This window comes from Gasterosteus aculeatus, chromosome 2 (genome assembly GCF_964276395.1).
Source record: "Gasterosteus aculeatus chromosome 2, fGasAcu3.hap1.1, whole genome shotgun sequence".
NCBI lineage: Eukaryota > Metazoa > Chordata > Actinopteri > Perciformes > Gasterosteidae > Gasterosteus > Gasterosteus aculeatus.
The window spans coordinates 4,763,488-4,785,908 of NC_135689.1; the positions used below are offsets into that span (position 1 = coordinate 4,763,488).

Sequence of the window (22,421 nt, forward strand, 5' to 3'; positions counted from 1 at the left end):
GGCCTCACCGCCGCGGGATGCCGTATGTTAGCACACAGACGCAGCATGGAGTAAAGCCTGACCGATGTGTGTGTGAGATGGTCAATTGGTTGAGAGAGAGACACACAAAGAGAGGGAGAAGCCTGCATGACTCTCCCACTGTGCCCAGATCCTCTGCTCTGTTAGACTGGCACTGTGGGGGGGCAGGCTTACTGTTGAGAGAACACACACACACACACACACACGGTCCCCATTACCACTGTTGATACAAAGGGTAGGAGAGACTACGAGGGATCAGGTGTGCAAAGAGCAGATGTGTTCATAACCCGAGCAATATTGTTGCCTTCGTTATCCAAATCCCATGCTCTTAATTCAGCACTTTATTTCAGAACCTTTTGCTTGAAACGCTCTGGAGAGGATCTACATGAGCGGAGCAGTGTGTGGTTTTGAAGTCTGTGAAACGGTGCCAAGCAGCAGCGAATCAGTTATGCTCAAGGCGCATAGAAATAATTCATCGGCGCGCTGTGAAAGCAGCCGAGGCATGGGTGCAACACACACGAGATGCCCTGTGTGGAGTGCTGCGTCCAGGTATTATCTCCGCTCCAATTTTAGGATGCAGAAACTCGTTTGCATCTCTGACTGTCCAAAGCGAATGTGCGGTTCTGAGTAAAACGTCAATTAAAATATGCAGAGCGTGACGTAGCAGCGTGTCTCCCGTTCACTAATTCGTGCAGGACTGTAGACAGAAAGACAAATGCAAACCCGCCCCAATCATCTATTGTTTGTCAGATCAATGCGACTTGATCTACTTTACCTGGGATTGCTCTTCCTGTTACTTCCTCACTCAGCGTGGTTACATGGATTCAAATAACTGGCTTAGTCGGACAGAAATCGAAATATCCGTTTCATGTAAACACCTTTGTCCGACTTTGTGCGGTCCGACTACGATCCGACTAACACCCCTGGATAACTCGATCCGATCCAGTTGATAGTTCGACTATTGCGGCATGTAACGGTGAATCGGATGAGGAACTGGACTCTGCGTCTTTGCGCGTGCTTGAGATCCTGACGCCGTCTTCTCTCCGTTATCAAATCAGCCAATAGCGCCATTCGCATTCGCTGTGCTCCTATTAACACCATGCACACATAGTAGAGGGATGTAGCTTCACCTTGCTCTCCGTTCGCCATCTTTCTCGTAATGTTGATGTTGTTGTTGTTGGTTGTTGTTGGTAGTGGTGAAGCGGTCAAGCAACTAGTTAGTAATGAAAACAGCGCCACCTATCGTATCGGATATGACATGCTTTCGGCCAATGATTCGATTTATTCACTGCCATGTATATTGGGATAATAGCACTTGCCCCGAAAGATTCCAATTATACCGTCCTGTAAACACACTGAGTGTGTAACCCCTCCGCTCTCGTTTTTTCATCAGGAGTCTGCTGTGGGACCCGCCGGCTCGTCTCATGACTTTCTGCCTGCCTGAAGGACGGAGAGGAGCGCTGAGGGCACCCGAGTGATCCCGGAGAAACGCAGGAGGCCGACTTCCCACCTTTGTTCTTCGCCCGGTGAGAATTCTCCCCGTGGACTCTTGTCTCCGCTCCTCTGTCTCTAGTCAGCGGCTGTAGCCGCCGCTCTCAGTGAGTGAAAACAGAGCGACGGTCCATAACTACACACACAGTTTGTGTCACAGCTTTAAACCACCAGAAGAGACTTCTGAAGACAACTGCGCTCTGAAAAACATTGGGCCCACTACCCATCAGGACATTTGCATGTGCGTGTGAGTGTTTCTTTATCAAAGGGCTGGAGTTTGCGAGCGGATGCAGATTTAGCCTTCCGTCATGACTCTGCGCGGAGGCTTCGAGAGGCCGTGGGTTGGCTGCTGCTGGGTGTTGCTGCTCGCTCGTTGTTTCTCCGTCGCTTGGGCGGCCAAGCCCAAAACGCCGGGCCACACGCACCTCAACTCCGTACGCATCGACGGGGACATATCGCTGGGGGGGCTGTTCCCGGTGCACGCGAGGGGAAACGACGGCAAAGCCTGCGGGGAGCTAAAGAAGGAGAAGGGGATCCACAGGCTGGAGGCCATGTTATTTGCCCTGGATCGTATCAACAACGACAATGAGCTGCTGCCCAATATCACCCTGGGGGCGCGCATCCTGGACACCTGCTCCCGGGACACCCACGCCCTGGAGCAGTCGCTGACATTCGTTCAGGCGTTGATCGAGAAGGACTCGACCGATGTCAAGTGCCTCAGCGGCGGGCCGCCCATCATCACTAAGCCGGAGAGAGTGGTGGGAGTGATTGGTGCGTCCGCCAGCTCCGTGTCAATCATGGTAGCCAACATCCTGCGTCTCTTCAAGGTCAGTTTCTCCTCCTTCTCGCTTCACTTTCTTTGTTTAGTATATTTCTCATCACGATTGCAGGGCACGGAGATATTAAAGTATTCCCTGCGGGATATTCCCCCGACGTGTTTTTGAAGATCAGATTCTCAGTTGAAAACTGTGTAAACCAAAAGAAAAAAACGTATTCTCACACCGAGGTGATATAGAAAAGCACCTCAATGGAATAAACACGCACACGCACAGAGACGCACTTTTTCACGCCACATTTTACCGTCATTCTCCTCATTTCTTCTCCTTAGAAATTTGTATTTTCCCAAAAAGCTTAAATCACAGCAGTTTTAGAAATGTCTTCCCCATTGACCAGAAAACGAGGATCTGACGATTACATAATCCTTCCTCCCTCTAATGACATTACTTTGCCAGGAGTCTTTAGTGTTGCCTTCTTCTAATTAATTCGGCTAAGCCAAGCATGGAACCATGAGCACATTGCGCTGCTTTTGAACATAATGCATAAAATGGGCCCAGGGTAACACATCAACAATGTATGTCAGGACTTTTTGTAAATACCTGCTCAGCGGCGACCAACCAAGCTGCAGGCCAAAGCCCGACTAATGAGCGTGAGGACTGTGTCAAAACAGGTTGTCACTTCTTCATAATATCCCAATGTTCATGCCGGGGTAGCCCGAGTAAGAAGTCAGTGGTTATGTATTGTAACCCTTGCCCCGTGAACACAAGTGTTGAGTCTTATGTGCTTCTAGGGCCTGATGGACTTGTTGTTATAAATCCACTGATTAAACTGAGGAATGTATGAATATAAATCAGCCTTGCAGGGACTGAACATTACGTATACAATTACTAGTGAGGAGTAATAAGAAGGTATACAATATGAAGCTGAAGGCGTTGCTGCTTTTTTATTAAGGGCCAGCTGACACATGGCTGGCGTCACGGGTCGTGTTCCTCTACGTCCAAAAGGAAGCCATGTACAAACCCGGGGAGTTTTGTCTCCTAGCTGAGCCCAACACACCCAGCGTGGTCAGCACACTGCTCCATGTCACATGCCAACATGTTTAGCACATGCATTAACGTCTGTGAGAGATGTTTCCAACCTTTTCAGTCCCCGGTGTCCCATGCAGAGTACTCTTCTGACTGCAGTGTTTAACGGATCACATGAAACCAAAAATTAATACATAAATAAATGAATAAAACCAAAGCTTTCTTCCAGATTGCTGCTGTGGGGCAGATCAAATTGCCAGAAGATGGCTTCTCCACCCGTAAGCTTTTACGACGTCTTCACAAATTGGCAGGCCTCTGTTTGGGCAGCAGTTTGCCAATGAGTTGTTGTGTGTTCTAAATAGTATGCCAAATCCTGCAGTGGGAACAAATCCCCCACCAGTAAAGTTTAAGTGGTTCCATCCAAGACTTTGAGTTCATGTGCACAACTTGAGTTTTGTGCGAGTGCTACTCGGTTATTCTCCTTCGGGATGGAGGTCAGAGTGATTTTGATAGACAATGGCCTTAAGGGTACCTGCCCAGTGGGCTTGAACAGCCTGCTTCAAAGGGCCTTGAACACAACGGGCACATCCCACTGACAGATAGAGGAGGATGCTGCAGGATGAGGCTCCTTACTCCAGGAGGGAAACACTATATTTTGAAAGACAGCTACTAAAAACTCTCCAAACCACTCACGGCCACAGATGGCGGAAACATAAACTTTGATTTATGGAAGAGACATCATTTTATACAGTGGGAAGTAATCTTGGCATATGTCATTTCCAAGTACGATCCTGAAATGTCTAATCTGTCCTGTGCATGATACAAGCACCGGCGATATTTAGAGCAGTCATTAGCTGAACGTGCTCTGAATGTCGCAGAGCTGCAGGCGAATAACGACGAGTGGGATCACATGGAAAAGCACAAGAAACGGCTTTGAGGAAATAGAATATGTGCAAATGCATCCACCTTCAGTGTTGGATTTGTCACTGGTGGGTGGGTGGGGGGGAATCACAGGGTGTTCAGTCCCTACATAGACAGTCAATATCTTTCCAGGTTTAAAAAATATATTTTATTTAGACACAAGCAGTGCACCCAGGATGCAACATGGATGGTTTTGCAGCTTGGTAATAGTGGAGTCTTACAATTCCTTTTCATCGGACCACTAACTCCAATCAGCAAAGTAAATAGTGAACCTCTTTATACTGCAAAATCTAACATAGGTTTCACCATCATCCCTCTGAGGAAGTATTATATGTTGTAGATCAGTGTGGTATCACTCTGCCTTATCTTTTTCTTTATGTCTTTGAAAGTCTCACTGTTCAGCGCTGATTTTCATTATGTTAAACTAAATGCCAAGTAGATAGCGTTAATTACAAAAAGGAGCAGAGCCAGTCACAACACTGGTGGCGACCTTTCTTAAAACATCGCTCTTTAGAAATGTATTCCTCTAGCAATTTAAATAAACGTTGAGGAGGATTGGAAAGCTCTAAAAGCCTTTAATCGACTTGTCTTTGCAGTCAACAGGCGGAACATTTTTTTTCACGAATCACACTGATACAGAAACAAGAAGCCGTGGAAATGAGATTTGTATGGGGCCAGGAAGTAGCCCCAGGTGAAAAGAATCATACAGGGTTTAATAGTTTTAATGACGTTAATACTACACAAAGTCAGAAGATGGTAATGAATATGCATGACGTAGACCTGCTACTTGTTTTGGGGATTTATGTATTGAGTCGGTTGTGTAGCAGCTCTTTATTTTAGTTAATGTGTGTCTGTTTCTATAAATCTCTCTTTAGGATTTAATCTTCATGCTGTACTGTGCTTAATGTAGCTAATTATTATATAATGAATTACCTTCATCGCAATTCAGTTAATAACCTTATTTAAAATAAATGAACCCACAAATGCAATCTAGAGCTATGTTATAGTGTATTTGCCAATAAGTTATACTTTTATATCGGCTGTGGTGGAATTGCATGAATTTCTTGTTGTGAGCAAAATGTATGCTAATTCTCTGGCAATTGGCCAAATGCATTGTGGGAAAAGCAGGTAATCACCAACGGGTGCAGAGGAAGTTGAGTAGAGGAGAGAGAGGGTATATTAAAATAAAACAATGGGGAGATTTTTTTCTTTTTTTCTCAATAAGCATCAAGCATCATTTTTTGGAACAAATACTATTTGAATATCAGAATGTAAAAGTCTGCAGCACCCATCAGAAACCCCTCCGCTTCAATTACAGTGCATGCAATCCCCGCTGCTCGCCCCAACCCCCAAAGGATACGGACCAATAAGTGGATCCGCGTGGCTCGCTTCTTTTCTCCATTGTTAAAGTCACGTAAACCATAAGTGGGACTCCTTCGAGTAGCACGGAGAATTTCACTGCACACCACTTCTCTTTAATCAACAAAACTCAACGCTAAGGATTAAAACGCCAATAAGTTCTCATGAGGTGTGAGCTACGAGGTTTGAGGGCTGGTTTGTTTCTCATCATGCAGTACGGATACCGTCGTGTTTATAAGATGACTATATAGATACAATAAACATATTATACCACCGATGTGATTTTGAAAAGAACGCAGTGGGAAGTAGTTTGTTTCCCGCCCGTGACCGGCCTCGTGCTTGACGTTGTTCTTCCTGCTCCTCACTTTCGGGCTCTCCCTCTTCCTCCTCACAGTCTTTGAGTGCCTCGGGGCAAAGTGTTTGCTCAGCACTCCGGAGCAGGCAGGATTCCGTCCCCGTGGTGTACCATGAATATTTTACTATATTGTTACGTAACTTACGCTGTGGGATCCTGGGTGGAACGCTCCCTCTCTGCACACCTTCATCACTGGGTCCAGCCTTTGTCTGTTCTGATCACCCGGGTTTCCACAATTCACCACAAGCAGGAGCGAAGTGCACCGGCGCTGGAGGTAATTAGTGCTTGGTACTTATGATACTCAAGAGAGTGTAATTAAAGCCCCAGGCTTTTGATTGTGTCTCTTAGAAATCTCTGAAAACAGCTACAGTGGCCGTCATGAGGGATATTGCAGCAGAAACAGGCCCTGTGGTTAAGGTTGCCTGGCTGAGCCAATCATAAAGCTCTCAGGCAAAGAGGGGAGTGGCTTGGGCAGCTTCCAAAAGGCACCTCTCTGAATTAGGAACAAGTTGGTCTGCAGGCCTGAGTCTCTGCAGGAACTGTGGAGACGGATGGAGGGGGGAGAGGTGCCGGCCAGGTGGGCTGAGCAGATAGAAGACGTTTAACAAACCGTCTGTTGTGCTGTCTGTAGAGAAGAGACCTTGCATCCTACTTTCTCTCCCCTCATTAGAGATGGAGGCAGAGGCCCTTAGGCACAGCGGCTTCCTCCCCCTCAGCATTTTACTTTTGGAATGTCTCGCCTGCGAAAAGTGAGGCAGACTGATCTCACTCCCAGAGCTTCAAATACCGATGTCTGGGCAGTGGCGCCTTTGCGCTTTGATACAAAGCGCCCTTTAGCGCCAGCAGGGTTTCAACTAACTGCATTGTAAACCCATCCGTGTAATTATAAGACGCTCAGAGAAATGGACATAAAAGCAAAGAGTGTCTGCGATGTGTGGGAGGGAAGGTTGGTGGATGGGTCAGACACCACCGGACTTGGACTCAGTGATGTCTCCTTCATGTCACATGGGTATAAGTCCACAGTGCAGTTAGCAGTATAACAAAAAGTTGCCATGTTTAATGTACTCACTTCCTTTTTAGTTTAGTCTCGGTTTCAACTCCTGAGTAAATTGCGTGTGGTCACATGTCCGCTAACATCAAACAAATCACAACATAAGAATGGCACATTGTCAATTGTGTCTGATAGGACTTTGTTTCCTACAGTCATGCGCTCCACCCTGACTTCTCAGTGCTCTGTCACACCTGGAAGGTGCACGTAAGCTCTACCCCGTCACCTCCTCGGCCAAGTCCTGGGTCCAAGTCCTCTGTAGGATGAGAGCCTCAAGCACCTGGAACTGGGCGGTAATTGAGAGGAGAGAGGAGAGAGAGAGAGGGGTCTGGATGGGAGAATTGATTCTGACTAAGCTCCCTCCCATTCAGTGCCAAGTGTAATTTGGTGCTCACTACACTACATTAGCTCATTCGCGCTGCCCTTTCCCTGAAACCCACCCGCTCATGTCCAACAAATTCCAAATTTAGCTGCTGAAATTCATACACCCGGAGCGTGTAACCAAAACAAGCAAACGGGGAAGCGAACAGCAATTGTTTTCAGTGTGCTCACAGAACAAAGAGCCCGTACTTGACTTTTACAACTGAGCGGACCAAATCCACAAAGATGTCTCGCTCGACCCCAGATTGCAGGCCTCCTCTATCCGCCACAAAGGAGAAGCTCCTTTAGTTCAGGATTAGTTCAGACTCAACTGCCTTTGCCCGCCCGGTCACTTTTCGGGACGTTCATGAGTGATGGCTGCCCAAAGCCTGGCCCCGACTTGGCACTAGTTTATCCCCTCTCTCCTGCCGTCTGCAAATCCCTCTGCAGGCAATCCGCACCACTGCTGGCAATCACAAAGTGCCGCTGTCTCCTCGTGCGCATTCTCTTTTCAAGATATGTTAGGTTTTACTCAAATTAATTCCTGGAATTGAATTAGCGGGCCCACCGAGGGGATGCTGGCGGGAGGGTAACACTGTATTTTCTTTTTTAAATGTAAGATTTAATTCTGCTGAGCGTTGCTGTGAAATTCTCAAATCCAAAAGGGACAGCGAAGAGCAACAACACAAACGCTACCGCGGCGGCGGCAATCTTCCAATCTTGTACATTTAGATGTGCATCTGTTACCCTGCTCTGACTTTTTCAAAGTTTCAAACGAAGAAGGAAAGAGTACAACAGAGCCGGGCCGTCACATAGCTTTCCCTGAAAAGAGCGTGGGATTAAAGGCTTGGAGCTGTCTCACCTGCGTAACCTCCCCGTCAGCTCCACAATCCATCACTGTCCCGCTGCGTCGAGGCTCTGCTGCCTGCAAGAAAAGGGTTAGTTCCACAAGTAAGAAACAACAGAAAACCTTCAGTAGCTCAAGCACATTCTAAAAACAAGTAATCAATGGTGCGCTGACAGCTTCCGTATTGATCGCGGGAGAGGGATATTTTTGATTTGTATTAATTTAGAAAGCACAGGGACAGAGTTGGCTGGTGAACAACGAGTGATAACGGAGAGCTCGGTTAAGTCTTAATTACAGCGCAGCAGTTCACGTGCTCTGCTCTGGTATGAAAAATACAAAAGCTAAGAGACAGAAAAGGTCAACGTAATAAAGATTTCATGGGGCCCTGTAAGGTCCCCTACAGGGATGTTCTTATAGGCATTGTTCTGTCAGCCTAATGCTTGCCGCTATCTGGAGTTTACTGGCAGCGGCGACAGAAGGAGAAAGTTGGGCCGCCTTCGGGCTAAGCAGCTTGGACATCGTCCAGCCTTCCAGCACATGAGACAACATGGAGGCTCCCGTGACTCACTGCCGTGTCACACAAAGAGACTCGCTTTCTGGTCACAGGCGGCTGGGATTTACCACAGAAACACAACATCCAGGCTACAACTTAGAAATGACTGCGTCGAACGGATAGCTACTCATTTTACATTTTGTTTGTGTAGCGAGCGCTGTGCTACTGTAGGGAGACAAAGAGACGTTGTGAATTACCTCCGTAGACTGGATGGATCATACAATGTAGTTTGCGAAACACGGCAACAGAAAAATGAAAAGATTAAGACTAAAAAAACACGCTTTCAAGGCTCGATGAAACATAAAGATATTTGAGTTGTTCAGCATTGCAGCTTACTAGCTTGTTAGCTTATATGTTAGCATGCTTGCATGTGCTAACTGAACACAAGCTACAGCTCAGGCTAATGGAAATGTCTTTATTTTTACAGGTATTAGCCAGTAACAAAAATATTTAACGTTGAACAACATGAGAAAATTTAAGAGATCACCAATTTCATTATAATTTCTCCTGTGGGAACCATAAATATGTCTGTACAAGGTATTGTGCTGATCCATCCAATAGATGACAAGATCATTCTGTGAATCCTGAAAACTTTCCATCTTTATTATAGTTAATCCTCGGGAGACAAATATTCAGGTCAATCAATACAATAGTTGCCCAGATATTTTTTTTACTCATGCACTGATACTAGACGAGAGGGTTTACCAACCAGGCTGATCATATAATTAACAAATATAAACTCTGCCAAAAGAGAACGAAAACACAATTTCCCACTGGATTCCCGCAGGAGTTAAGTCTCCACACAGCGACCTAATGAGGATAGCATCGGCCGATGTGGAGACATTATTTAAAGATGTATCAATTCCATGAGTTTAGTTTTGTTGAGCTTGAGATAAATTGCCTATCCTTTAAATTTGAAAAAATCTCAAATGTTAGAGCGATGCCACAAAAATTTGGGGTTGCTTTCTCATTTCAAAACACAGATGGAACGAAACAACCTGACAATTAACTAAAATGGTTTCAGTGGCTGTGATATTTACTGTTTGCCAAACAGAGGCACGTACTACATGAGGTAAACCAAAGGCAGATGCTATTTGGCCACAGGTGTCACAAGCAAACAACAATATTTGCACACATTAGATACTGTCTGTGTATATGTTGCCTACTGTAGCATATGTTTCTTCTACTGGAAGTCTTCAGTTTGCCCCGATCGTCCACAAAAAAGCTGCTCCCCGCATTTACTTTACCGCTCTTCATACTACTACTGCTACAACTATTACTACTTAATCTCTGTGACCAAACCCACCAGATGGTCACACAGAGACATCAGAGAAGCTGTTTGGAAAAGGGCAGGCGCTTAAAAAAAAATGCAGCAGGAGATTGGATGAACCATCTGTCCGTCAAACTCTTGCCAAAGCGAGTCAAGAGAAGGAGACATTGAGAAAAACGACAACCACGGCAGCAGAGGATTCTGATTGGTCCGTGCTTTCGACCTAACCGACACAAACGATTTTTGAGTGAACTGGAGAATCGTTGCTAAAAGAAGTAGCGTATTGGACTTGGCCAGGTGTGACAGCCGAATAGCTGCCGTGTGACTGATGCTGTAAATAAACACTTGCAGTTCATCTATTCAGATTTGTTCCAAGCCGTTAAAAAACATTCAGACCCTTTGCATCTTGATTGCTTCAGCTCCAGTATAAATGCGTAATGGTCTCGCACCAGACGCTCCCACCAGCCTCATGCATTTGTCTACATTTTATTCAATCATGACTCCCCTGAGCACTTCCAGTTCTGTTTCAGCAGCAAACTAAAGGTGGAGCGCTGCCATCGAGGAAAGACTATTTGCATCAGTTTATATCTAAAACTAGTATCAGATGAAACCGACTGCATAGTACTGAAGCCAATCATGCACACTCTCCAAGTCTTTCTCCACATTCACACGACCAGCTGGCAGAAGGAGGGTGCGGGGGGGGTCAATTCTCATTTACAGGCTAATTATCGGCTCCAAAGCTTCCTCACACGATGCATATGCAGTTTGAATGACGTCGAATTCAGTCCCACCTTTCTACGCGTGGCATCGACTCAAGTGTAGCGGTGTCCAGCAGTCCGCACAACAACAGCAACAAGGATGCTGATAAAACAGAATAACAGTCATCTCTCATGAGGCCGGCGAGCCACAGACCCTTTGTGAAATCTTGTCCTCGGGAACCAGCATTTTCTATTTCGTGTTGATGTACTGTTTTGTATCCCGAGGTCCTTTGTGTTAGTCACCGCCGATCTGGCTCATATAATACCATTTGTAACACAGTTAAACAGATCTTGTAGGTCGTTTTATCTAATTTTAGTTGCAAAACGTTAGAGATGATGGCTTTGCACTTTCAGACTATAGTATTTATGTATTAAGAATGAAATATGTGCCTCAATAATAAACACGGCAATAGTGTTGGAGGAGTGTTAATATCATTGGTATTTGTTTGAGGCTGTAATACGTCAGAGGTCATTTCTCATCCAGAGGAAAGTGTGCGTAGACACTGAGGTTCATCCTCAGGTGAAGCTCTGTTAGCACCTTTGTGGTAGTTTGCACTGTTAGCTGCAAGCGGCAGGCGGCAGCAGAAATGCTCTCGAACTCATATTCAACATTGTTTTTTGTTTTTTTCATTGTTGTTTACTGATCTTTCTGAAGACATATAATTCAGAATCCATTTAGTAGGAATTCTGTTACTGGATGAAGGCGAAACTACTAGTAACTGCCATTTGTCAACTGCCTTTGTTGAGTATATTATTGGCCAGATGAGAGATAATGTGCACACAGAGAACAAGGTTGCTCTTCACTCTTCACTCAATCTCACCTTTCCTTTACTTCTCTTCCCGCCCTTCTCCTTTCCTTCTGCATAAACTCCTTCTATCAAGCGACTCTCCCCTCCTCTGTTACCCATGGTGCATCTCTTCCTCTCGGCGTTTGGCTGTCGGTCCTGGCACAGGAGCGGTCGGGTAACAAACATTGTTGCCGCGGTCAATGGGAATCGACATTCATTGTTGGTTGTAAACAGGAAGCGAATCGCTGCCTTTCATGCCAGAAGCTGACCTTTGCCGACTTGCTTTGTGGCGGCATCAAAATATTTTTTTACTTTTTTACACTTCCGACAGACACGCTGGAGGGCTTTGTCTCTGACGTATAAACATGTGCCATATTAAGGCAGGAAACTTGTCTTGTACTTATAGGGGTGTGTGGTGCAGTATACATGTTTTTAGGAGGCACATGAATAGAAAATGATTCGCAGGTCGCACAGATTTGCTTCCTGGATTTCCTGCTTCGCTGCCGAGGAGGTTGCACTCTCCCATCTCGGGCTACGTGTGGTGCTTTCACGTACCTCGCTATCATCTCAGGGTGGGGATCTTTGCCCCGTGGGGCGCCTCGATAAACCCGGGACGTGATCCGCGGCTTCAAGGGTGCTGCAAGTCCCTGCTGCTGATATGCAGCTAATGAAATGTCGACACAGCGTCAGTTTAATCACATTAACACTGTCACATCCTTTATTTTGTAATCCACCACTTCCTCAGTCAGAGAGAGGATTTAATAGTCTTTATATTTTAGCTCCCCTATTTTGTTTGACCTGAGATTTACCGTCTGGTCCGTCGCAATGACGCTGCAAAGTCGACAGTACAGATGGTAAACCCACAGGATCCTGTTGCCCCCCTCATGACCATTACTTCCCCCCCGAGTATTATCGACGCCTGGACGAATACGGCGCGCGGATGGACTTGTTCCAAAGTCGTTGAAAGGTGTCTTGCCATTAGATTTAAATGATAGTGCAGGCTGTGTGTGGCAGATCAATATCTGGGAATGAGCATATCCAACTTTCTATAAATTCTGTCATTGACATGTTCAACAAACAAATAGTGTTGCTATAAATAGTTGGGTTTCCATTGTGTCAATCTATCTGTTAAGTGTCTAAGGGGAAACATGGCTTACAGTATTCATCCTTTGTGTGTGTTCCTGCAGCACAGATTTATCCATATTATGTGAACACCATTGTTCATCAAAATGACTCCATTTCTGAATAAAATATCATATATATGTACTGCAGGTAAAATAGGACTTTTGGTGCATGGGAAAGGAGCACTCCCCCCCCCCCCCCCCCCCCCCAATAACTAAAAACATAGTAGCATCTCTATTTGGGAAAGCAATTAAGCAGTCGTGGAAAGGGGGGGGGGGCTGCAGGGGCTTAAGATAAGTATATTCAATTAAGGAAATCAGGTAATTATCCCCAATGTGAGTGTGAAACTTACTGAGACACAAACTGATTGGTTTCAATGGTGCTCAGAGAGTTTGAGATAAAACCTGAGGAAACGTTGGGTTCAACACCCCCCCCCCCCACCCCCCCTCACCCCTCCGCCCCAACCCTCTCCCCCTTTTCCCACTGCTGGATTGGCACCACTGGATAAAGGTTTTAGCTCGATAAGCAGGATAACACTGTTTACACCGATCAGTGAGGTGATGTACAAAGTCAGCTTCAGTTTGAAGAGCCCGTTTCAAATAGCAAGACGTGTCCTCCCGGCAGCCGACGCACCCCCCCCCCCCCCCCCCCGAGAAACAGATTACCCGTGCAGACACTTTTGGTGTAAAAGCCCTCCCTGTGGACCCTGTGGATACATTACCTGCCTGTGCACCGTTCTCACAGTTAATCTACTAGTCGATGTTAATGGAGGCGTCGCATCCCGACATGGCAAGTCTGCAGCAGCGTGTGTGTGCCCCCCCCACACCCCCTCCTCCCCCCTTTACCACAATGTTGTTTTGTGTTTTATAAGCCCTGTTCAGGCGGCACAGCGGTGACGTAAAAGGCCTCAGCGAAGTTACCTCCACGCCGCTTAGTGAACAAGATGTGGCGGACTAATTGTTTTGTGCTATGCACATTAATCACATGTGCTTCACGCATGAAGACATCGCACAGCAATTCAGCGTTACATAAAAGATGATCGTGATTCAATGTGACGTGGAGGCACATTTTAAAATGTCCTTTTGTTCAACAATATGAGACGTGGGGGATTTATTTTCATTGTCCTCACAGAAATTGAAAAATGACGAATTGTCATAACTCAGGATGTCTGCTAACTATTCCCCACTGAGGATTATCCAGAATAACTTTTCTAGCGCTGTGAGCGCCTCAAACCGATGACGCTGTTGCGACGGGGAACGTGTTGTAAACGGCTCGATTTGGGCCACCGTGGACAAATTACACAGGCCTTGTGTTTTCCTGTGAGGGAGAATCGGAGAGTTTGTGTGTCTATCACCTGCCGCTTCGATGCCGGTCAGAGTCCCCAGATACAACCTCAGTGTATTTGATTTGGCAAGATCTCAACGGTCAGCTAAAAGCATCACCGCCAGGTTTAAAAAGATTAATCACTTTCAGCTTTGCAGCAGTGCAACAAACACTAGGTCGAGTTTTAGGATTTTCAGCAAATTTCTTTGTTGCTCTAAATATTTCACGCTGCCGTCAAGTCTCTGTGAAAGCCACGTCGCCAGGCGTTGCACCTACGTTTCATCTCGTTTCCATTTGCAGGTCCTAAACATCAAAGATCTCCCTCAGGTGAAACGCCTGGTTTGCTTGCACGTGGGGAAGTCGGCTGTCTGTTGGCATCATCGTCAGAGCGCACGCAGGAATGACTGGATTGAAGCACTCAGGCGATCCGCCCGCACTGCTCACAGACTTTAGCGAGGCACAGCTTGATTTTGAGCAGGAGAGACTGCAGGCGCACTCACTCAACCCACTCTGTTGTCTCATAACTGCCGCACGCCGCATGTGCTATCAGTGCTGTTCGCCGCCCCGCTTTGCTTTTTCTGCAAGTTAAGCAGGAAAAAAAAATATTGAAAAACAAGGAGTAATGAAATATTTACAATCCAAGTATTGAGGTTTGCAGAGGAGTGCCTTTTCTTCTCTCTGCGCCTGCTGCGCACGTCTCACGTGCGGCTGCAGTTTCACCTTTTGTTTGATTCAATCTGTTGAAATGCAGCACGACAGGACAAGAGCGAGTGATCACCGTACAGGTAATATGTGGGTAGTGTCGGGATCTCCGACCCCCCCCGAGTTGGTTGATGGGAAGGATTGCAACACGTTGATCAATTAAAGTTAATTTAGAAGAGAAAAAGATTCCATGAGCAATTCTCCGCAGATATCTGTCTCTAACTATTGCTTGCAAGCAGGAGGTCCAACACACCAGCACGTATTCCAGCGCTCTGTGTAATGGCGTCCCCGAGCAGAAAAACGCTGAGTTTTTATACACTTGAAGACAGTTCTTAGCGGCAGTTTCGAGAAGCCACAAATCCAGTTGAGATAAGAACTCAGGTGAAGCTGAGGGAAACACACAATGCTCCTCTGATTGAAGGTCCGTGAGAGCAAGATGACCCCCTTCTCCAAACACAGCTGCAAACCCTAAATATTTCTATCTCTCCATCTCAGGGTCAACCACTGCGACCTCGCTTTTAGCACCGGACAAATTACAATTACAACATGTTTCACCACTGCCGGCATCTCACAGTAGACAAAGCCAGCCGACTGTCCACTGGTTTGTTATGCGCGTTTCAATTGTTGTTCCATATAATACGTCTGCTATTAGAAGGCTCTTCAACGGGGGAGAAAGGCGGCCCCCACAGACACGTGTCACCCATAACAGGGTGTCAGCCCTCATAGCCTCTGAGCCACTCCTGTTCTCTCTGGGTTCTCCTAAGATATTCTTATTTGACCTCAAAGAGCCGATCTAGAAACTGGTTTAAATTTAAACAACGTTTTTATTACTTTTATGGTCTGTTGCTGAAAAGAAAGAAATAACCCCATTAAATCTGTTTTATTTAGTAATGCGGTCTTAATAGCTTTGTAATAGATAATGAAGTGGTACTAATCAGTACTTAAGGGATATTCAGAGGGGACTCAAATCCCATAATATGAAAAAAGGACAGATAGAACCTACCCTAGATTTATTTAGAGTTAAAGGACGACAATACATGATCTACATACCTTCCAGTTGAGAAACTTGTTATGAGGATAAAAGCCAATGTTTTATCAGTTTTAGAGCTTCAAACTTTTCAATTTCTGTTTCCAACAGCCTTGTTGGTTTGATTTTGGTCATTCAATACGCATCCCATGGGTTACAGCCAAAGCACACAGATCAATAGTGAAGTCAGAGGCTTTAAAAGCTGGCAGGATGAATGGATAGCAGAGTGCTTTGAATTATTCAATGGCGCCGTCTCCTTTGCGCTGACACGACTGTTTACACATCTTACATTCAAAAGAGCAGCGGCCGAGATGTTAAAAATCACAACGGGGACCATTAACTCGTTACTTTAACACACCACTTCTTTTCAAGACACGTGTTTTCTTGTTGGAGAGGAGCTATTAATTGGTGTTTTGTTCCTTGAGAAACACACACATATATATATATATACACAAGAAGCAGCCGTCAAATTCATTTAGATCCAGCTGAGCAGCGTAGGATGCTTTCGCTCGCTGTGCTATCGCTCGCTGTCCAGATGCAGAGGAAGAGACTCCTTCTTCTCATGCGAAACATGCCTGAGGCTAAATCGCATTCAGCATTCACTCAACACAATTCGGCCCCCGATGATAGCATTAACTAAAAAAAAAACACCCCACCAAACAACAATCAGTGGATGCTGATGCGTTTAACTTTAACAAGGCAGCCAAGAGCCACATTTTACATAACGGACGCACTGGTGGCTTGATTTCCCAGCCGGAACGTCTGTGAAGTGGTCGACCTTATATTCACCATGATAACCAGCAGAAAGTGACCTGCTCAAGTGGAGGAACCGCCAACACGTCCTTTAGTGAGGTTTTCCTCACCGAACATGCAGTATGAAGCACTCCAGCTGTAGACATTCGATCCTGAGGTACGCATTACAGGAAATACGAGCGATCATAAACCGAAGCAGAAGTAAACGTGCTGTCGGTCGCGTCGGGACGAGAGGAGTGTTTCTGTAAGTGCATTGACCACTTTTCTTTTCTATTCGGTACAAATGAACATGCAGCAGCAAGAAGGCAGAGTCACATGACCTTTTTGTTCCCCACTGAGCCGAGCGACCAGGGCGATACTTGGAAACTCAAACAGCTCGTACGGGGAAGAAAGCTTCCACCAGCTGAAAATGTTGCAGCGATCAGCTGCAAACAGCCGATCCCATTTCTGAGCACATTTTGTTCCCACAGCCAATAGAGTCAGTGTCAGGACAGCCACAAGTCTTTTTCTGCTCCTAAGAAACGGCAGAAATGAAAGAACTCTTTGGTGAAGGACGAAATCAAAATTGGTTTTAAGGGTTTGAGCGGAAGATTGAATCCAAATGAAACTGAAGAAAGTAAAAATAAATCAAGGTTTTTGAATATTAGTTGAAAAGAACTGTGCAGGAGCCAGAATTAATTTAAACCATTTTTGGAATCATGAGTTTAAACGGCCGTAAATGTAGGCAGACATTAACTTTAATCTAACTAAATGTGGGAAGTGAGCACTCAAGGCTGAACTCATCAATTCATGCTCCGGGGCAATATGTGCAACACTAATTGATACTTAAAATAAATACATTGATCATTTATTCCTTGGAATGGATAACAATGCAGACCGAAGAAAAAAGAAAGATAGTCGCCGTCATTTTTCTCCTCATAAGATACGATTTTTTTAATTAGTCCCTCAGCGGGAAAATTCACAGGATTACAGCCACGTAAAAATGTGTCACAGAGCTGGAGAAGACAGTGTGAAGAGGATGGTAATGGAAACATTTTAGCACACAGTGCAATAACTCAGTAGTGGACACACTGATTTCGGTCTGCACACGTCAACCCAACAAGAAGAGCTCTGCGTTCGGTTGCAACGACGACCCGAATGCGTTTGATGAAAACTCTTTCAGAGATGCTGGCAGGGGAGAGCAGATAACAAAGGTGCACTCAGCTCCACTCGAGTCAACACCTGTTCCCATTTGTTTCTCAAAGACTGACACACTGCGACTCGTCAGCCGCGGCTCGTGGAAACAAGATCTAATTAGCTCCCGCTCCCGACTCCAAAGCGCCATTACACCTCATTTCCTGACAGTTGTTGTAGACGTCCCCTGTTATTAGCTGCCTGTGGTGGCCCTCGACCAAATACAACGTGCTCGGATAACTTCGGTTATCTCAGGACATACTGTATTGGTGAAATACAACGGCACCAAAAGTGCATAGTTTGAGGAGACGGAGACCCGAGGGAAAAACAGGCTTCCCGGGGCGGTGGAACCCCAAAGCGTTTCCGAGGGGTTGCGTACTCCACCTCGTGTACTCCACCTCTTCCGACGGGAGCCACGGAGCACAACAGGAAGGGACGGCGTACAGCGACGGTGGGCAGAGTCTCGGGGCTTTGTTTCTGTTTGTGTTTATCAGGCTTCCACAGATCCCTTCCAGCGTGGGCGTCTGGGGTAATGGATTAGAGTTCTGGTGCCAGCGATATCACGGTTGAGAAAGAACTGCATATTTTAGACTTTCTTTGTCTCCATGTGAGGCCTGTGTATGTCACTGGGGAGTTTGACTGCTACAGATTTCCCTCCCCTCTCCCCCACCGGCCCGGCGGCCCAGTGCGAGCGACATTTTGTGCAGCTACACCCGGCGAACCCGAGGGGTTTGTGGAAGAGTGCTGGAGTAACCGGCCGGCCGGGGAGGATTGAACATCAGAAAAATGAATGCCAAACGCAGCCAGGTGCACCAACACCTTCTTGCCGAAAGAAAAACCACAGCCAGGTATTATAAATAACACTTGACTTTAGTTGAAACTGTGCAAAAGAAATGTGTGTCAAAACTTCACTTTCAGGAACACAAACCTTGCAATGTGCAGGATTTCTAGGGCAGCAGAGCGTCCAGCTGCCTCCCCGAGTGCGTGTTCTGTCACCAGCGCTCCGCGGTGACCGACGTCATCTGACAGACATCCATTTCAAAACGGGAGCTTATGGAGGGAACGTGTGCGAAGATGAAACAGTCATGAGATGCTTGCTGACATCGTGCTTGTCGATGCATCCTGAAACCCTGGGAAGCATAAAGTGTTTGCGTGTGGAAAGTTGCCCCCTCCCCCCCCGCGGCTCTGTTGAAGAAAGTATCTCATCTCATTAACGTCACCGTCGACCATGTCGGGGTTACTTATATACTTAATTATATACATTCTTATTTGTGCCTCCTGTTAGTGACTTGAGGAAGAATCCAAAGCGAATCAGAGCCCACATGAGTGGACACATGAGAGGGACTGACATTCACTCGCAGCTGATGGACACGTTTTAGTGGCAGCAATGAGTTAGCATTAGTCATCTTCTTTAAGTCAAAACTTCGTCTTGTGAAGTTTTTACACGTCTTTAAAAACGATCTTAAGTGGACGCCGTCACTGGTCCTGCAGCATCTATTTGGGAGGCAAACAGAAACACAATGCCCTTTATACCTTTTATTTAGCAGATTAACAAATGCCGCCAACGATGAATGTTTTTCTCCTTTTAGCTCCGTTGGGCTCTGCACTAACTCCTGGGGGAAATATCCGGCTCTTCAGCCATTAAATGCACCACAACGTTCACCAGCTTGTCGGCAACTGTGCTGTTTGTTGCTGGTCAGAGAGCGTTGAGGGGGGCTGTTAAAGCTGTTTTTAGAAAGGAAACAACAGCTGCTCCCCTCAGTATTTTGGAATGATACTGATGAGAGCTGTGAAAGAATGAAAATACTAAGTCGGTCGAGCTGAAAGAAACTCTGAAAGATTCTTCAACGGGTGATACGAAAAAAATATTGATTAGAGCAACTTTGAATTGGCTTTTCTTAGTGAATGGGAGAATTCAAAAAGGCTTAAAAGAATTTAATCGTCCTCCACACCTTTGACCCCCGTCTACATTCTCACAGAGAACCGAAGCTTGTCTCCACTCTGGTTAAAAGAAAAGACAAAACAACATGATAGGACTATCAAAGGAAGGTTTGAAAGATGTTGACTTGATCGAACTACATGGCTACATGGAAGATAAGAGAAATATAATTGGTAATTCCCCCGCCTCCTACAAGAAATACCCCCTGAACACACACACACCTGCAGGTTGTGTCTCTCACACAGAGAGAAACGCTGAACTCCAATATGTCGCATGCTTAGAGGCAGACTTTTTCAATGAATCCAGAAAATGAGAGTCAGTAGTGGATGAAAGAAATCCCACCTTGAAATAATAAATAAACCAGAGGCTTAACCCCCCCCCCCGACACTGGGCATCTGAGCTGGAGCTAAGCCAATGGAAAGCGGCACGGAATCCTTACTGAATGAAGGGAGTCAACTCTGATCAAACAAAAGCAGCTTTGCTCCCTGACGCTTAAAAGAAAAGGTCCAGCGCTGAAGTAACACATCAACTGATGGAACCAGACGGTCACGTCATCCCCCGATTGAAATGAATCACTGCGGCGGCCTCAGCGACCTGACAGCCCAGCGACTAAAACCTCGGGCGATGATGCTTCACGCTGCTCCAGCTGTTGCCGGTTCGACTCCCAAGTCGCTGCACCCCACCGCGACTAATTAAGCTGCTGCAAGCGTCCGCCGCGACACCCGCCAAGGGGCCGGGGGGGTCATACTTGGATTTGCTGAAAGGCGATGGCCTCTCATTAAATCAAGGCCTTAACTCGGCCATAAAGTCCGGCTCTGGGCCCCTGGAAAGCGCTCATTAGCCCCCTCCGTCCACCGCCAGCCTCTGGAAGAGAAGACTTTCCCTTCAACTCATTAAATGGCAGGGGCTTCCCTTCCCTGGGAATCTTGAAAACAAAAAATGTCTCTTAACCAGAAGAGACTCCAGGGCTTAACTACTACTCACCCGAAAATCTTCATTTAGAATTTCCTCCCTTTCTTCCTGTTGTAAGGTGAAAAGGCGTCAACAAGGCTTTTGCTAAAGGAAAAGAGAGGAAGATTGACACTCAGTGAGACACAATCTCCAGAAGGCAAATAAGCACATTCCTCTAAATGTCTAAACGTTAAAAACTTTACAGACACTTTTGCGGCAGTTTGCTGTCTGCAGACGTCGCCACGTTTGAGACGTAGAGAGGCAACAGAAATTCTCCAGGTCTTGCGTATAGCGCCTTCAACGCTAGTCTTTACAAATAAAAATGGCCTTTGGAATATGTAGCATCATAAAGGAAGGCGTTCAAAACCTTATTGAGTGATGGATACGATATGGTTGAAATTGCAAATCCAGTCATCTAAATACAGCTTTTAAATCCATAAAATGACGTCAGATTAGTGGAAGCTTGGAAGGAAGCAGACATCGTGCTTACGATGTCTGCTTCCTTCCACGATCGGTATATTTAGTATTCTGAAGAACACCTCAGCATCTAACTTTACATTCAGGCTTAAAAGGTGTCCAGAACTTTTCCCTCGTATAAATATCCTGCTGCAAACCTAATCATTTCATCCAGGAGGCCGGCTGAACTCGCGCCCCAAGTGAAAAGACTTACAACTTGCTCCCTCCCACACACAAGCTCCTGGGGTGAAGACTGTGTGTGCTGGCTCGATTGTTTCCGAGGTCCACTGCTTGTTGTTTTTATTGTTTTTTCAAAATCTTTTTTGTTATTGTGCTGGCCACAGACTTTCACACGACTGCTCGGATTAATTGGGGAAGGCCTGTCTGCCAAATTTCAACCATTTCTGTGTGAAATGGAGCATCGCATTTGTTCAGGCAGAACAGTGCAATCACGCACCCCATCAGCCGATCAGTGTGAGCTCTTACAGTCACCAATCACATTGAAAGACGTCAACGAGGGGGGTCTTCATGATGAGGCAGCACAGGCACGACGCTCCCTTTGCTGATCACTCAAACTCGGTTTCGAACGGGGGGGGGGGGGGGGGGGGGGGGTGTCGAGCGGTCCTGCATTCCGATCAGCTGGCAGGTCTCATTGATCTGTAGCTCTTCCGTACCTCTCATTGTGCCAATCGCCTTCAATCTGCCACCTCACAGGCCGCGGAAATGTAGTTGCATTTTGCTGTGCGTTGGTTTGCTTTTGACACTGAAAAAACAATGAAATCACATCACAAAGGTAAGCATCAGGGAGTAATTAGACATTTTTCTCCTAATTAGCACCGGCACACTTGCAACAATGCAGCGCCTCGTGCTTCCAGCAGCAGACAGTGTGTCACTGTGAACGGGAACAAACAACACCATTCAGGCACTTTTGGAGTATTAATAGGATGTGATGTCTTGGCATGGTCTGTAGCCTTGTCCTAATTATGGATTGAATAAACTTGCAGCCTGTTTTGGCGCTGACACTAGAATGACTGTCGTCACATGAATAATAGATCCGGCCTTAAATACCGCATGATTCTCAATTCATCTGCGGGCATCGAGTACCCTTAAGGACATTATGCCTCCGCGAATGTGTTTTGGGGATTTTAGGCGCGACGTGTGAGTTGGATTCTCAGGGGGAGATTATTTTCGGTTTGTCGGTGAGTTCCAGAGAATCAGTGTGTCTGCAGGGCGTGAATGGGGATTATGCCGCTCCGAAGCCGAGTGTTGAATAGTCACTATACAAAGGAGGGGATACCCTGTAGATGAATGCGATGGGCCCATACACAGACGCTCAGGCTTACCAAACAGAAAATCTGTTTTAAAATCAGGGAAGTATACATGTTGTGTCCCATTCAAACGCTAA

General features: G+C 46.1%; 1 protein-coding gene across 3 annotated transcripts in view; it reads left to right on the top strand.

Moving 5' to 3' along the window:
- LOC120829373 (metabotropic glutamate receptor 4) overlaps window positions 1–22,421 on the top strand; it is a 122,158-nt gene that overhangs the window by 32,854 nt on the left and 66,883 nt on the right. For all 3 annotated transcript variants that reach the window (XM_078087156.1, XM_040193409.2, XM_078087150.1), the window contains exon 2: window positions 1,412–2,336. In XM_078087156.1, the coding sequence (XP_077943282.1) occupies window positions 1,818–2,336 (519 nt within the window). In that variant the 5' untranslated portion in view covers window positions 1,412–1,817. The remainder of the gene's footprint in view (window positions 1–1,411; window positions 2,337–22,421) is intronic.